Source organism: Pan paniscus, chromosome 5 (genome assembly GCF_029289425.2).
Source record: "Pan paniscus chromosome 5, NHGRI_mPanPan1-v2.0_pri, whole genome shotgun sequence".
Lineage (NCBI taxonomy): Eukaryota > Metazoa > Chordata > Mammalia > Primates > Hominidae > Pan > Pan paniscus.
In genome coordinates this window covers 159,340,114-159,357,124 of record NC_073254.2, presented here as the reverse complement: position 1 = coordinate 159,357,124, position 17,011 = coordinate 159,340,114, and the positions used below count along the sequence as shown (strand labels likewise).

Below are 17,011 nucleotides of genomic sequence, written 5' to 3'. Positions count from 1 at the left end.
ACCAAAAAACACATACTTTTTTTTTGAGCCACTGCGCCCAGCCAAAAACACATACTTTTAAAAAGTTTTGTAAAGCTATTCAATCCAGTTTGTTGTTTACCAAATGAATATATACCATAACATAATTTCTGCCTCCTATTTAATTTTAAGACTATATTTAAAGAGATAAAATGTTTTCCAACCTGTTATTGGACCTATATTTATTTCCTGAGAATAATTTTACTTATGAAAATGTGTTATCCCTGAATTAATGTCCTTCTATCATCCAAGTGTAGTGACAAGAGAATGGGTTTGGGGGTCAACAGATGTTAGGTGTTAGGGCACAAGGAAAAATAAGTTACACTCCAGCCCGGAGGAGCTTGTAGGCAGTGGCTGCTGGGGTGGGGTCGGGGGAGGGTGACATGTAGGAAAACTGTTCTTTGTTAGAGCAAGTTGGAAGAGTTATTATACTTCCTGGGTTCTGATCTTGCACCTTTTATCTAATCTCCTGAGATCTCTGGTAGCAGAGTTCATCTAGCCTCATGAACTCTGAACCTTTCTCTCTGTCTGCATTAGTTTATCCTGCCTTCTTTTCGTGGAATTCTCCCTGGTAAGCAACAAAGACCATGAAAAGGATGATTTGTTGGTGTCATGATGCTCTGGAATTTATATCTAAATTAATATTTCTTTTTTTTTCTTTTTTTTGAGACGGAGTCTCACTCTGTTGCCCAGGCTGGAGTGCAGTGGCACAATCTCAACTCACTGCAACCTCTGCCTCCCAGGTTCAAGTGATTCTCTTGCCTCAGCCTCTCGAGTAGCTGGGACTACAGGCACATGTCACCACACCCAGCTAATTTTTTGTATTTTTAGTAGAGACGGGGTTTCACCGTGTTAGCCAGGATGGTCTCGATCTCCTGACATCATGATCTGCCCGCCTCGGCCTCCCAAAGTGCTGGGATTACAGGCAAGAGCCATCGTGCCTGGCTAAATTAATATTTCAAAAGAAGCATCCTTAAGCTCCACTATGGCACCAGGTAATCTGAAAATCCATGACCATGGTGGGATCAGAGGTAACTACATGTGGGTTCATCTTTTGCTGCATCTGCTTCTATAATATCCTCTTTAATGTGTAAGTAGTCCCTACCTCCAGGTGGAGAACTGATTCTTTCTCTGAATTCTCTTTCTCCTGATGATGCATTATGAAGGATCCACAAAGCCAATTGAAAATACAGGAAATGTTGGCCTCATGAAGAGCTTAAATTACTGGAGAGAAGTTAAAACATTGAAAAGGTGGTGAAGGAAAGAAAGACTGAAAAAAATCTTAATTCTAAACAACAACTAATTTTATAAATGATCTTTCTAAATTATTTAGTATAGTTTAGCATGTATGGAGAACACTTTGAGAGTTGACACAGTAGCAAACTAGAAGATTAGAAAATGTTTTCAATTATTCAATTTTTTTTTTTTTTTAAAGGAGATTTAAGGGCCGGGCACAGTGGCTCACACTTGTAATCCCAGCACTTTGGGAGGCCAAGGTGGGTGGATCACCTGAGGTCAGGAGTTTAAGACCAGCCGGGCCAACATGGTGAAACCCATCTCTACTAAAAAAAAAAAAAACAAAAAAAATTAGCTGGACATAGTGGTGGGCACCTGTAATCCCAGCTACTCAGGAGGCTGAGGCAGGAGAATCGCTTGAACCCGGGAGGCGGAGGTTGCAGTGAGCCGAGATTGCGCCACTGCACTCCAGCCTGGGAGACAGAGTGAAACTCCATCTCAGAAAAAAAAAAAGGAGATTTGAAATTAGATCTCAATTGCTTAACTGTAAGTGTTAAAGGAATTTGCATTTTTTAGCTGCATGATCACCTACTCTGAGTCAGGTACTATTTCTGCACTGGAGATGCAATGATGTGACACTGGGCACAAGATAGAAGCCTAGACCTTCCCTTCATGGGGACAGTATTGAAGGAGCCACAACAATTTATCTAACTATACATTTTGAGAGGGACTGTGAAAGAAACTGTCACAGCAACTGTATATAACAAAGGCAATAATGGGAGACCTGACCAGTCTGGAGCAAAATCACAGTTTCCCTCATGGAAGAATGCCAAAGCATTATGAGATATCAGTAAGTAGGAGTCTCCCACCCACTTCAGAATTTCAAATTATTTCAGTAGACCCACTGCAGTTACAGGACAGAGATAACAGGAAGGGAGGGAGGCCAAAGGACCCTCATGCTGTCGCTGTACCCTTCCCTTGGCGACACCACCACAGATGAAGGCCTGCTCTTCAGCTCAGCTGCTCCATTCATCCTGAGTTCAACTGACTCCCACACTCATCAGATTCACAAGAGATTGATGAACAGCAGTTGATTCATTTACAATTCCAGGTGACTGCTAACTCCCAAGGTACCCAAGAGCCAGGGAAGCTGAGATGTTCCTGCTAAAGATGCTGATCTTATCTTGTACATGTTTATGCTCCTTGAAGGCACTCACGGAAGCTAATCTTATCTCAAACTTCTGAGGCCGTTTCTCTGGTGCCCCCACACACTGATTCCAGAAGCTGGGCTGCACTTGAAATCAGTCTAGAAATCCTTTGCTCATACAAGTTAATGGTGTGAACAAGATTGTCTAAAATACTTAAAAGACCTGAAGCACCTACAAGCACTCCAGAAAATACCATTTAAAATATAAATAATTGCCAGGCACAGTGGCTCAAGCCTGTAATCCCAGCACTGTGGGAGGCCGAGGCGGGTGGGTCATGAGGTCAGGAGATCGAGAGCATCCTGGCCAACATGGTGAAACTCTGTCTCTACTAAAAATACAAAAAAATTAGCTGGGTGTGGAGGCACATGCCTGTAATAATCCTGGCTACTTGGGAGGCTGAGGTAGAAGAATCACTTGAACCCAGGAGGTGGAGATTGCAGTGAGCTGAGATCGCGCCATTGCACTCTAGCCTGGGCAACAGAGTGAGACTCTGTCTCAATAAAAATAAAAATAAAAATAATAAAAAAAATTGACATGAATATAAATCATTCTTTTCTAGTTATTACCCAGCTCACCTAAGCATTTCTGTAAAGCTGGTATTTGAATGAATAGAAGCGGGAACTGATGAGTCAATGACTAAAAACAATTGAACTCACAGACAACTTTGGGGTCATATATTTATTTGATATAGGAAAGAAACCTGTATTTTTTTAAGGAAGTGGCTAACACTCAGACTTCGATAGTTTAAACTTTCTATTCCATTATCTGCCAACTATAGATCCAAATTATTTATTATAATACACAGTTATATGACCCAAAGTATTGGTAATAATAAAGACCGGATACCACCAAAACCAGGGTTTCTTTAATAGGAGTTCACAGATCCTTCACAAACCTTAAAGTAGTCTTCGGTGTTCTCTTTTTCTCCTCAAGAATTCTTTAAGTTTATGTTTTCATTTTGTTGATCTTTTTTTTTTTTTTTTTTTTTTTGAGACGGAGTCTTGCTCTGTCGCCCAGGCTAGAGTGCAATGGCACGGTCTCGGCTCATTGCAAGCTCCGCCTCCCAGGTTCATGCCATTCTCCTGCCTCAACCTCCCGAGCAGCTGGGACTACCACGCCCAGCTAATTTTTTGTATTTTTAGTAGAGATGGGGTTTCACTGTGTTAGCCAGGATGGTCTTGATCTCCTGAACTTGTGATCCGCCCGCCTCGGCCTCCCAAAGTGCTGGGATTACAGGCTTGAGCCACCGTGCCCGGCCTTTGTTGATCATTTCTAACAAATTATTAGACACGTATTATGAATCATCCAAATGATCATCTTTCATTATTTAGATTTGTGATTATAACTGTTATGGTGCCAAGTAGCATGACTTTAAAATGTTGAAGACGAGTCAGGAAAGAACAGAGATGGCTTTAATATACTGAAATGGTCGCACCATGTGAAGACCAACTGAAATTGTGGTGCACAGTATACAAGTTTGCACAGTGGTTCCAATACAAATTTCACTACATGGCATGCTATAGCATCAGCAGGCCAAACTCAGTAGCAAAAAACAGATACTGTAGTTCTTGTTGCTGGATTCACATTGCAAGGGGTGGCTTAATTTTGACAAAATCTGCCAGATAAATGTTGTTAATTTCTATTTTTATTGGTTCTGAATTTTTATTTAACATGTACATGTGTTCTAGTATTACAGTTGTATAAGAGCTATAAACATAAGGATATCATGCATTGTTCCCTATTTTTACATAGTTAAGAAATATAAATAATGTAAGTAAACATTTGAAATCTAAGACAATTTTTTTTTTTCTGAGACAGACTCTTGCTCTGTTGCCCAGGCTGGAGTGCAGTGGTGCAATCTTGGCTCACTGCAAGCTCCACCTCCTGGGTTCACCCCATCCTCCTGCTTCAGCCTCCCAAGTAGCTGGGTCTACAGACGCCTACCACCACACCCAGCTAATTTTTTGTATTTTTAGTAGAAACGGGGTTTCACCGTGTTAGCCAGGATGGTCTCGATCTCCTGACCTCATGATCTGCCCACCTTGGCCTCCCAAAGTGCTGGGATTACAGGCGTGAGCCACTGCACCCGGCCAAGATAATTTTTTCTTTTGAAAGAGAGCTTTATTATTCTTGGCCAGGCACTGTGGCTCACGCCTGTATTCCCAGCACTTTGGGAGGCCATGGTGGGCGGATCACGAGGTCAGGAATTCAAGACCAGCCTGGCCAACATGATGAAACCCTGTCTCTACTAAAGATACAAAAAATTAGCAGGGCATGGTGGCGCGTGCCTGTAGTCCCAGCTACTCAGGAGACTGAGGCAGGAGAATGGTGTGAACCCAGGAGGTGGAGGTTGCAGTGAGCCGAGATTGAGCCACTGTACTCCAGCCTGGGCAACAGGGAAAGACTTTGCCTCAAAAAACTGTAAACAAACAAACAAACAAACAACAGAGCTTTATTATTCTTTATTCTGAAAGAGAGCTTTATTATTCTTGAGAAACACTGACTTAAACCAGCATTTTTCAACATTTTTTTCCTGTGAGTCTCCTTCATTGTTATCTCATGAACCACTTAGGCATTTTCAGATCATTTAAAAAATTTTTGTATGGCATGTAAGAAGAGAGTTCACAGAAAACATTATGTTTTAGATAAATGTATAATAGAAGTTTGTTTTGTGGAGTTTATTTTAAATAATATTTATTACAAAGACTATAAAACAAATTATTTTTTGTTATAAAATACACTTATAAGATCTCTTTTCAATTAATTATAAGAAGTAAAGCACAGCTTGTTAACAAATTCAAAATTGACAATATATTCTCTGTGGATCTGAGACTAAATACATATTTAAACATATTGAAATACAACTACATATTATGACATTACAAATTGGCACAAAATACTTTCCTTTCCTGATGTTTTTAGTTTTTGACTTTTGTACATAAAAATCAACTGAGATTTTAAAAAATAATGTTTGTGCTTTGTTTGTAAGTAATGAGGTCAGAGGAATAGTTTCAGGCTATTATTTGCAAACATACTTCCGTAATTATTACATACAGCAGCTGAATCTTTATTTCTAATAAATTGACAATTTGAGTGTAGTCATCACTATGTTTTCTCTCTTTTGGATTCATTTTTTAGTCCTAGAGTTATGTAATTTGTACTACATAAAAGTTTTCATGATATGAATGCAACTTCTGGGTGAGATGAGCATCATCATAAGTTAGTTGTGAAATAATTATCACAATTCGGCTGGGCGCCATGGTCATGCCTGTAATCTCAGTGCTTTGGGAGGCCAAGGTGAGAGGACCACTTGAGTCCAGGAGTTTAAGGTTACATGAGCTATGGCCACATCACTGCACTCCAGCCTGGACGTCACAGTGAGACCCTATCTCAAAAAAAAAAATTATCACAATTATATTTCTCACAGGTTTATTTTATTCAGGACCATTAGTCTTCTATCTTTAAAAGAAAAATCCATATGTGTAAAAGAATTAAAAGCAACTTAAAGTTGTTAAATAGTGCAACAACCACTCTGACATGAGTATTTAGCTGAGAGAGTAACTACATTACTTAATGCTTGTCATCAGATGTCTACAACCAGCTCTGTGGGCTCACTCAGCACAACTCAGAGACTCTCAAACTTCCATCTTGCTGGGGTTTTTTTGTTTTGTTATTGTTTTGAGACAGGGTTTCGTTCTGTCATCCAGGCTGGAGTGCAGTGGCACAATCACAGCTCATGGCAGCCTCAAGCTCCTGGGCTCAAGTGATCCTCACGCCTCAGCCTCTCAAGTAGCTGGGATTACAAGTGTGTGCCACCATGTCTGGCTAAATTTAAAATTTCTTTTTTTTTTTTTTTTGAGATGGAATCTTGCTCTGTCACCAGGCTGGAGTGCAGTGACGTGATCTCGGCTCACTGCAACCTCCGCCTCCTGGATTCAAGTGATTCTCCTGCCTCAGCCTCCTGAGTAGCTGGGACCACAGGTGTGCGCCACCACGCCTGGCTAATTTTGTGTATTTTTAGTAGAGACCAGGTTTCACCATGTTAACCAGGATGGTCTCGATCTCCTGACCTTGTGATCCACCCGCCTCAGCCTCCCAAAGTTCTGAGATTACAGGCGTGAGCCACTGTGCCCGGCTTCAAATTTTTTTTTGTAGAAGCAAAGTCTCTCCATGTTGCCCAGGATGGTCTCAAACTCCTGGGCTCAAGCCATCCTCTTGCCTCAGCCTCCCAAAGTGCTGGGATTAAAGACGTGAGCCACTGCACCCAGCCCCAAACTTCCATTTTGAACTGGAAAACTACTTTTAAATGATTTTAATTCCCACTGTTTTAAAAGTAGAAATTGATATAGATTCTATTGCTGTCTTCTGCAATCCTATCCACCTATAATATAGAACATCAGCTGGGAAACGCTGATCTAAAAAACCACTCAACACATCTCTATTTCACTTCAGTGAAGTCTTCATAAAGACTTGGTCTGCTCCGATAATCCGTACCAGTGTTTTTAAATCCTGATGGTTAGGAAGTCCTTTATGAGCAAGTCACTTAACCTCTCAGGACCTCAGATTTCTCATCTAGAAAAGGAAGGAGTTTGGATAAGATTATTTTTAAAAGTCCTACCCACACTAGAATTCTATGATTTTTATGTATTATCCAAAGCATTAGTTTTCATAACTGTTTAACATCAGAACAATATGTTTTTAAAACAAACAGAAACCCTTAATATATAAAGCACTTAAAAGTGAAGCTGAGAATACACAACATCTACAGAACACAAATTTGGAAACCACTGATCTAAAGCTCTCTTTTTAAAAACGCCTTCCTTTTTTCTTTGTCTCAGTGGAAAAGGAAAACATCTGGAAAGGATCCACCATATTAGTTTTCCTCTATGTAGACCAGAACATATGTATTAAGTCACCTGTCAGCTTTTTCTTCTCCAGATTAAATAGCCATTATAAGTCCCATTTCCCATCCCTTTAAAAATATATTTCCTTTTTTTTTTTTTTCAATGAACTTTCTTTGGTTTTGGTAACTCTTTATTAAAAGGTAAAGTTGCAAACCAACCATGATCTCTCAGAAGAGCCCAGTGTAGCAAAAGGATTACTTCCAGCTCTGTCATGTGATTCTCACTCCTGATACACTCCGAGTTGTGTCCTTTTCAATAACAGCATTCCGTGGCTGCCTCTGATTCAACCAATAGCTTAGGAGGACCCGCAGTTTTGTTTTGGTTTGGTTTTTGGCTGAACTTGTTATATCTACTCAATAATTTCCCATCCAATACCCATGTAATTTGTTATTGTCCTCGTGAAGCCTCTGCAGTTTTTCTTATTGAACATAATCTTGTTTTTGATAGAGTGTTTTTCTAATTATTTAAGGTCACTGAATTTTTCTTCTGCTTTCCAACATACCTCATCCAACTTCAAAACCAATGTGAATGTTCTCTAGCTTATTGTTAAAGCTGCAGACTAAGAAAATGCCAATTATCTAAAAAAGAATCTATATGTGACGTGTGTTATATAGGCTGAATTGTACCCCCACCCAAATTCCTCTGCTGACAGCTAACTCCCAGTACCTAAGAATGTAACCATAACTAGAGATAAGGTCTTTAAAGAGGTGATTCAGTTAAAATGAGGACATTAGGGAGGGTCCTAATCCAATCTGACTGATGGCCTCATAAGAAGAGGAAATTTGGACACACGAAAGAGACACCAGGGTTTCCTGTGCACAGAGGAAAGACCATGTGAAGACACACCAGAAGCAGCCATCTGCAAGCCAAGGAGAGGGGTCCTGACACTTTGATCGTGGACTTTCAGCCTCCACAACTATGAGGAAATACATTTCTGTTATTTAGGCCTCCCAGGCTGATATTTTGTTATGGCAGCCCTAGCAGCACTAGCAAACTTATACACATGCTCCTGGCTTATGATGGTTTCACAGATGATGTTTTCAACTTATAGAACGGGGTTTATCAGAGCATGACCCCATGGTAAGTCGAGAGGCATCTGTTGAAGGTTGACCTTATTCTGTGCACGCACGACATTTTGCAGCCCCTTGGAGCTCACCTGGGAACCTCTGCCATCACAGAGAAGGTTACAGGAGAATACAAATACCCATAACTCAAGTCAGAATAGGTCAAAAAAGAAGATCTGAGTAAATTGCCCTGGAAGCACCAAGGAGCCAGAATTCTTGCCATCTAGGGGATCAGGGGAGGCTAAAAAAGAGGAAATGTCATCTGAGCTGGGCCTTCAAAGACGGGCAAAATTCCAGTCATGGGCGGGAGGCGGAGAGGAAACCGGTGGCAATCCAGGGAAACTGGACATTATGAGTGTGAACCAGGTTCACAGTACACCCGTGAACCCTGTGAGAATGACCCCAGTTGTCATCAACCTATAAACAAGGTTGGCTGTTTACAAACCTAGTTAAATATCAGAACCAACCGGGAGCTTTTAAAAAATATACAGCTCCTCAGGCCCTACTCCCAGCCTGATGAATCAAGAACTCCAGGAATGACATCCTAAAATATTTATTTTAATCAAATTCTCAAGCGGGATAGTACCAACTTCATCAATTTAAAGACCCTTTAAAACAAACATTTCATTGACCTCTACGTGATAATGGCTATATTTCTCTTGAATGAAAAAATACCTAAAGACAGAAAAACTATTATGAGTTTGGTAATAATTTCAAGTGAATTTGTATTTTATGAGTTAGAACCAAGTTTACATGTTTAAAAGTGATATTCACATCTCAGTTTGACATATATACTACATGTAAGACATTATTCAGTTTGCAGATAACACCAGGTTGCATATAGGGCCTCTGTCACTATTAAATCATGTGTTAACAGACTCTCTGGCTACCTCTCTCCTCTTTTCCCTATTCCTCTCCTTCTGAGAAGGTGGCCATGTTTTTCATTGTTTTTATTTTTATTTTTAAAAGATTCTCTGAGACTCAAAGTCCTCCTTACTAAATTGATGAAAGTAATCCCTACTCCTTACATTGAGGATTAAGTGAGCTTTGGGGTTTTGTTTCATTTTGTTGTTTTGTATTTTGGGTTTTATTTTTTTTGAGACAAGGTCTTGCTCTGTCACCCAGGCTGGAGTGCAGTGGCACGACCTCAACGTCGACCTGCAGCCTTGACCTCCTGGGCTCAAGTAATGCTCCCACCTCAGCTTCGCGGCTTCCTGAGATGCTGGAACTACAGTCATGCACCACCATGCTCAGCTACTTTTCATATTTTTTGTAGAGTCTGGGGTTTTGCCATATTGCCTAGGCTGGTCTCAAACTTCTGGGCTTAAGCAATTCTCCCACCTCAGCCTCCCAAAGTGCTGGTGATTGTAGGCATGAGTCACTGCACTCAGCTGAGATAATTTAAATAACGTACAAAATACAGTGCTAAATCTCACCTTACTCCCTTCCCTAGCTGCACCACACAAGTATGAGGTCTTTCAATATATTTTTTGAAGCTGGGTCCTTCAGTCAGCCTTTTCTCAATTCAGGTTTTAGCTAAAGCCAGAGACTTACCTCTAAAAACTTGTTTCAGTCAAAAGTTCACACCAATGGGGACCTTTGTCCATTACTCAGCAGTCAGTGATGCCCAGGTGAGTCATCTTCCCAAACAGATAACAGTTTTGCCCAAGTGGCTGCCACAATGCAGACAAAGGTAAGCTGCTGTTCTCCTTTTCCACTTGACTTTTCTACCTCCAGCTTTTTTTTGGTAGAAGGGATGAAGGTCTCACTCTATTGCCAAGGCTGGAGTGGAGTGGTGTGATCACAGCTCACTGCAATCTCGAACTCCTGGGCTCAAGCGATCCCCCCGCTTCAGCCTCCCCAGTATCTAGGACTACAGGTATGCACCTCCACACCCGGCTCATTTTCTAATTTTATTTTGTTGAGACAGGATCTCAAGATGTTGCCCAGGTTGGTCTCGAACTCCTGGGCTCAAGTGATCCTCCCACTTCAACCTCCCAAAGTTCTGGGATTACAGGTGTGAGCCACTGCACCTGGCCTACCTCCAGCCTTGAGAGTGACCTTCTCCAGAAAGTCTTCCTTGGCCCCTCATTGGGGTTCCCATAGTGCCAATGCTATATTTTATTCATGCATTCACCCTTCAATTAGTAAAAGTCTAATACCTGCCAGGACTTGTTTCAGACAGTGAATGAACAACCAGGCTAGGTCTCTGCTCTCATGGAGCTGTCATTCTAATGGGGAAGGCAGTAAACTGTCAATTTACCATGCAGCATGTCAGGTAGGAAGATACGCTAAGATGAAACATAAAACAGGGCAAGGAAACAAGAGAGATATTGCTATTTGGGTATGACAGTCAGGGAGAGTTCGTTGAGGTGATATTTGAGCAGAGACATGAAGAAATGAGCATATGGGCCAGTAGGACGTCTGGGAAGAGAGTTCCAGGTGGCAACTTCCTTTGTCAGCAGCAGGGGTCTTGTATTACTCAGTTTACTTACCACTGTTATTGGTCAAATTGTGTCCCCGCAAAAATATCTTGGAGATATGTTGGAGTTCTAACCTCCAGAATATGACCTTCTTTGGAGTCAGGAGCTTATAGAGGTGATCAAGTTAACATGAGGCCAGTAGGAGAAGCCCTAATCCAAAAGGACTAGAGTCCTTGTCAAAAGGGGAACTTTGGACACAGAGATACACATACAGGGGGGCGGGGGGTGGAAAACGTCACATGAAGATGAAGGTGGGGATCAGTGTGATGCATCTACAAGTCAAGGGACACCAAAGATTGCCGGGAAACCACCAAAAGCCAGGAAAGAGACACGGAATAGATTCTCTCTCACGGTCTTCAGAACCAACCCTGCCAACAACTTGGCCTTGTACCTCTAGCCTCCAGAACTGTGAGACAATAATGTTTTGTTGTTTAAAGCTTGATCAGCCTTAAGTTTGTATTAGACTGGTGCAAAAGTAATTACAGTTTTCGCCATTACTTTCAATGGCAAAAATCACAATTACTTTTGCACCAACCTAAATAGTACTGTGTTATGGCAGCTCTGGGAAATGAATACAACCATTCAGTGCTGTGAGGGCCACAGACAGATCACTCGCTCGCTCACCCAGGTTCACGGGATAAACCCTGGTTATAAGGAACTTCTGGGAGCCCTGGGTTACTGTAAGTGCCCCCTAACTGGACTCCCTGTTTCCTGTCTTACTTTCTCTAACTATTCTCCACAGTACTGCCCTGATCTTTCTAAAATTCAAATCTTTCCTATCTCATGGCTTCACAAGCTTTTACCTGCCTCCCACTGTCTTTGGGATACAGCAAAATTTCTCAGCTTGAGGCCACAATGCCCTTGGCATCCGGCCCCAGCATATTTCTCCAACCTTATTTCTCTCATCTTTGCATTCAGTCCCTAGCCATATATTTTCTACCCCACTCCTAATGGGACCAAACTTCCATTCATCCTGAGGCCTCCACTTAGTCACCATCTCCACCGGAAAGCCTTCCCAAAGCAGCCAGGAGGGGGGTAGGTGTCCCTCCTATGTGCTCTCCAAAGCCCTTTCCTTCAATGCCTTTGTGGCATTTATCACAGTGTGTTCAAGGCCTGTTTGTCAGTTTTCTCCCTGTGACCGTGAGTTCCTATCTTGTTTGTATGTCCAGGCACCAAGAAAGCGCTTGGCACTTGGAGGACATTCAGTGGACGGATGAGAATAAATGAACAAAGCATGCCATGTTCCAACCAGCTGGTCCCAGAACTATTTTGTTCTCCTTTAAGGGATGGGGGATGGGCAGGTGACCTTTCCAGGGATTTCCCAATAGTAGGTAGAACCACTGGAGCTGGATGGAGCTCCACCTTTCCTTAGTGGTTGCAAGAGGAATTTAGATTAGACATTCAAAAGCTGTTCCTTGTGTCGAAAGACACTTGCAGTACAAAGAAGGGAAAGTAAACAATCCCGCGATTTTTGAGGTTGGGGTTTACCAATATTTTAGAATCTGTTTTTTTATAGGAAGTGGCCCCTTCAGGTATCCAAGCCTCTGATACGGTAAACTGCATGTCCTGACCTACAGGTAAAGGTGGTGGGAGGTTAGGAGAATAGGGAATTGTTGCAACTAACAATGCAATGTGTCCTGTGCCCGTATCTCTAAAAAGTAAATATTTTTGAGGTTTAAAAATTATTTGCCTGCACGGTTTGCCGGAGAGCCTGGAAGAGGAAAGAAGACAAGACACAAAGTAACAACATTTACAAAAATATGCCTGACTAGGAAAAGACAGAGGGGTCATAGACGAAAATAATCAGGATTGGGTCTCTTTTGCAAATTCCTGAACGGGGAAATGTATCAGAATTTCCAGTCCTCAAGAAACAGGGCCTTTAAAAGTCTTGTGTGCAAGAAGGGGGAAAAAGACGAGGGGGGGCGGGGAGGCGGACTCGCTCTTCGCAGCAGGAAGTCTTCAATGGCTATCGAGTTATGAAGAAACAACTGCCCAGAAGTCCTTATTCGGAGCGCTAAACTCGATTTTACCACATAAAGAGCAATGTAAAAGCTCAGAACAGCCCCATCATGGTGTTGGGGAAACAACTCGGCTTCCCCATGTGAGAAAGCCAGAGAGCTCCGACTGGGTAGTAGCCCAGACCTGTGTTAGGGGTTTTATTTGCAAGTCAATGAACCAAACGGGCGACCAGGCTCGTTGTGCCGCGTTGTGGAAGCAAGGTTATTATTATCGCCCATTGCCCCACTGAACAATTTCGCTGAAAAGGAAGAGTCCCAGCCGTGTGTGTGCGCGTGGTGCCATACGGGACGTGCAGCTACGTGCCCACCTCCAGAACGACTTTATTTACAAAGCGATTACCACGTTATCTATTTGTTTTCCTTTTCCAGCAAGAGCAGCCTTACTCAGCCCTCAAATTTCTTAATTACAAACCCGTTTGCTTCTAAATCAACCCCAAACCGTCAGGCAGAGCCCGGAGGGAGGCTCTGCAAGTTTGCACACACCCCCACCTCCCGGATCCAGGGCAACAGCAGAAGCAAGTAACTGTGTATGTGCAAAAAGGTGGATCTGGGGACGAGGATCGCTGAGTTTGTTTACAGAGCAGAGACGCCTCAGCTCGGATGCCAAAGCTACCAAGAGCTGCAAACGCAAACTTAGCAGAAGCACACGTACCCCGGGAGCGGCAGGCGGGCCCGAAAGCGCGGACTGGAATTCCAGGGCGCGGGAGCGGGGGTGGCCGGGCCCGCGAGCGCGCTCCGTCCACCTGCAGCCGCTGCCCCTCCCCGCCCCCAGCTCCTGTCCTTGAAAGGAGTGGAGGAAAAAAATGCATCTACAAGCGGTGATCTAGAGTAGGTCTACCCACTGCCCGTATGAAAACACAAAGGCACAGCCTAGGAAGGCGCGCTCAGGAAAGGGCGCATTATTTGTCCGGGTCTTTAAAACCCAACTCGAGGAAGCACAGCCATTCTTCGCAGCCTGTGGAAGCTTTTGCAAAACCGGGGAGGCACAAGGGCACTCTGGAGGGCGGGGGGCGCTGGGCGAGTCCCCTTTTCCAGTAGAGAGCTGGGCAGATCGCTAGGTGAACCGAGTGAGAGAGCTGGGGGTGGGGTAGATCCAGCCTGAGGGGGGCGGTGAGCTCTCCTCGTTGCTATCCCGGCAGGCTCTACCTTCGGGCGGGGCGGCAGGGGAGGATTTTCCCCCTGCCTCGGGGGTGGCTGAGCCAACCTCGTGTTTCTGGGCCGGGAAGAAACCAGAGTCGGGGGGCGACGGGGCGACGGGGCGACTGGGCGGCCCCCGGGCCCCGCAGCCTCTGCAACACGTGCCGCGGGCGGCGGGGACGCGGCTCCCGGACCCGGTCCAGGGTGTTCGCGGTGTTCCGGAATCCGCGTCTTGGCGCCGCCCGCCCTGGAGGCTCTCGCTCCGCCCTTCCGAAATGCCTATATTAACTGTGGCCAAAGCCCTAAGAAACACAGCTCATTGTTGGCAGCTGCCGGGCGGTCCTGCCGAGCTGTGAGGGCAGCGGAGGGGAAATAAAAGGGAACGGCTCCGAATCTGCCCCAGCGGCCGCTGCGAGACCTCGGCGCCGACATCGCGACAGCGAAGCGCTTTGCACGCCAGGAAGGTCCCCTCTATGTGCTGCTGAGCCGGTCCTGGACCCGACGAGCCCGCCCTCGGTCTTCGGAGCAGAAATCGCAAAAACGGAAGGTAAGCGCGACGGGCGAAGCTGGCTGGGGCTCTTGCCAGCCCAGTCCTCCGAGGGCAGGGTTTGCCCGGAGGAAGAGCGTGAGGCGAAGCTGGGGAATAACAACAGGATGTGCAACAACAGGATGAGGAGGGCTGATTTAATGCCTGAAGTTCGCAGCAGGGCTACGGGGCACTTCCTTTATTAGGCCACTTCGGGGAGCAGAGGGGGTGTGGGCTCGGGTCCCCCCGCCCGATCGCAGGGGAAGGGGCTGTTTGTGCAGCGTCCGGCTGTGTTATGAGTGGCAGCTCTTCCGTGGTGGCTAGCCCGGGTGCACAGGCTGCTAGTGGGATCTTGGGGGTGGTGGTTCGCAGCCGACGTGCGCCCGGGAATCCTGGGGGGCAGAGGCGGGCAAAAGTGGGGTGCGCTGTGGTGGGCGACACGTGTGGCGCGGGTCTCATTATCTGCCCTTTTCACTTCCAGGACTGGAAATGGCAGACCATATGATGGCCATGAACCACGGGCGCTTCCCCGACGGCACCAATGGGCTGCACCATCACCCTGCCCACCGCATGGGCATGGGGCAGTTCCCGAGCCCCCATCACCACCAGCAGCAGCAGCCCCAGCACGCCTTCAACGCCCTAATGGGCGAGCACATACACTACGGCGCGGGCAACATGAATGCCACGAGCGGCATCAGGCATGCGATGGGGCCGGGGACTGTGAACGGAGGGCACCCCCCGAGTGCGCTGGCCCCCGCGGCCAGGTTTAACAACTCCCAGTTCATGGGTCCCCCGGTGGCCAGCCAGGGAGGCTCCCTGCCGGCCAGCATGCAGCTGCAGAAGCTCAACAACCAGTATTTCAACCATCATCCCTATCCCCACAACCACTACATGCCGGATTTGCACCCTGCTGCAGGCCACCAGATGAACGGGACAAACCAGCACTTCCGAGATTGCAACCCCAAGCACAGCGGCGGCAGCAGCACCCCCGGCGGCTCGGGCGGCAGCAGCACCCCCGGCGGCTCTGGCGGCAGCTCGGGCGGCGGCGCGGGCAGCAGCAACAGCGGCGGCGGCAGCGGCGGCAGCGGCAGCAGCAACATGCCCGCCTCCGTGGCCCACGTCCCCGCTGCAATGCTGCCGCCCAATGTCATAGACACTGATTTCATCGACGAGGAAGTTCTTATGTCCTTGGTGATAGAAATGGGTTTGGACCGCATCAAGGAGCTGCCCGAACTCTGGCTGGGGCAAAACGAGTTTGATTTTATGACGGACTTCGTGTGCAAACAGCAGCCCAGCAGAGTGAGCTGTTGACTCAATCGAAACCCCGGCGAAAGAAATCAAACCCCCAACTTCTTCGGCGTGAATTAAAAGAAACATTCCCTTAGACACAGTATCTCACTTTTCAGATCTTGAAAGGTTTGAGAACTTGGAAACAAAGTAAACTATAAACTTGTACAAATTGGTTTAAAAAAAAATTGCTGCCACTTTTTTTTCCTGTTTTTGTTTCGTTTTTGTAGCCTTGACATTCACCTCCCTTATGTAGTTGAAATATCTAGCTAACTTGGTCTTTTTCGTTGTTTGTTTTTACTCCTTTCCCTCACTTTCTCCAGTGCTCAACTGTTAGATATTAATCTTGGCAAACTGCTTAATCTTGTGGATTTTGTAGATGGTTTCAAATGACTGAACTGCATTCAGATTTACGAGTGAAAGGAAAAATTGCATTAGTTGGTTGCATGAACTTCGAAGGGCAGATATTACTGCACAAACTCTGCCATCTCGCTTCATTTTTTTAACTATGCATTTGAGTACAGACTAATTTTTAAAATATGCTAAACTGGAAGATTAAACAGATGTGGGCCAAACTGTTCTGGATCAGGAAAGTCATACTGTTCACTTTCAAGTTGGCTGTCCCCCCCGCCGCCCCCCCCCCACCCCCCATATGTACAGAAGATAATAGGGTGTGGAATGTCGTCAGTGGCAAACATTTCACAGATTTTTATTTTGTTTCTGTCTTCAACATTTTTGACACTGTGCTAATAGTTATATTCAGTACATGAAAAGATACTACTGTGTTGAAAGCTTTTTAGGAAATTTTGACAGTATTTTTGTACAAAACATTTTTTTGAAAAAATACTTGTTAATTTATTCTATTTTAATTTGCCAATGTCAATAAAAAGTTAAGAAATAACTTGTTTTCTAGAAGTCATTTGTGGGTGGTTGTTCCCTTTGGTGTCTTTTTTCCCCCGTCTTTGAGTTGAACACTATTGATGAGAGTAAGCATTCCAAAGGATAAATTACAGGACACTAAAACAGGTCATGATGAGCTTAAGCGGAGAGCAGGATTTAACATAATTGGCATAATGCTTCATTGTTATCATTGTAACATGCCTCTTGGTGTGCTTTAATCAAAAGCTGCA

The 17,011-nt window shown here is 44.8% G+C and overlaps 1 protein-coding gene across 1 annotated transcript; it reads left to right on the top strand.

The window, feature by feature from the left end:
- The first annotated feature begins 14,368 nt into the window (after window positions 1-14,368).
- Window positions 14,369-16,782, top strand: CITED2 (Cbp/p300 interacting transactivator with Glu/Asp rich carboxy-terminal domain 2). The gene is made up of 2 exons (XM_024929296.5): window positions 14,369-14,615; window positions 15,076-16,782. The coding sequence occupies exon 2, from the start codon at window positions 15,084-15,086 to the stop codon at window positions 15,903-15,905; it is 822 nt and encodes a 273-aa protein (XP_024785064.2). The 5' UTR covers window positions 14,369-14,615; window positions 15,076-15,083; the 3' UTR covers window positions 15,906-16,782.
- Window positions 16,783-17,011: the final 229 nt, after the last annotated feature.

Excerpts from the sequence above, each read along its gene's own strand:
- CITED2 (XM_024929296.5), top strand. The coding sequence starts at position 15,084 with ATGGCAGACCATATGATGGCCATGAACCACGGGCGCTTCCCCGACGGC.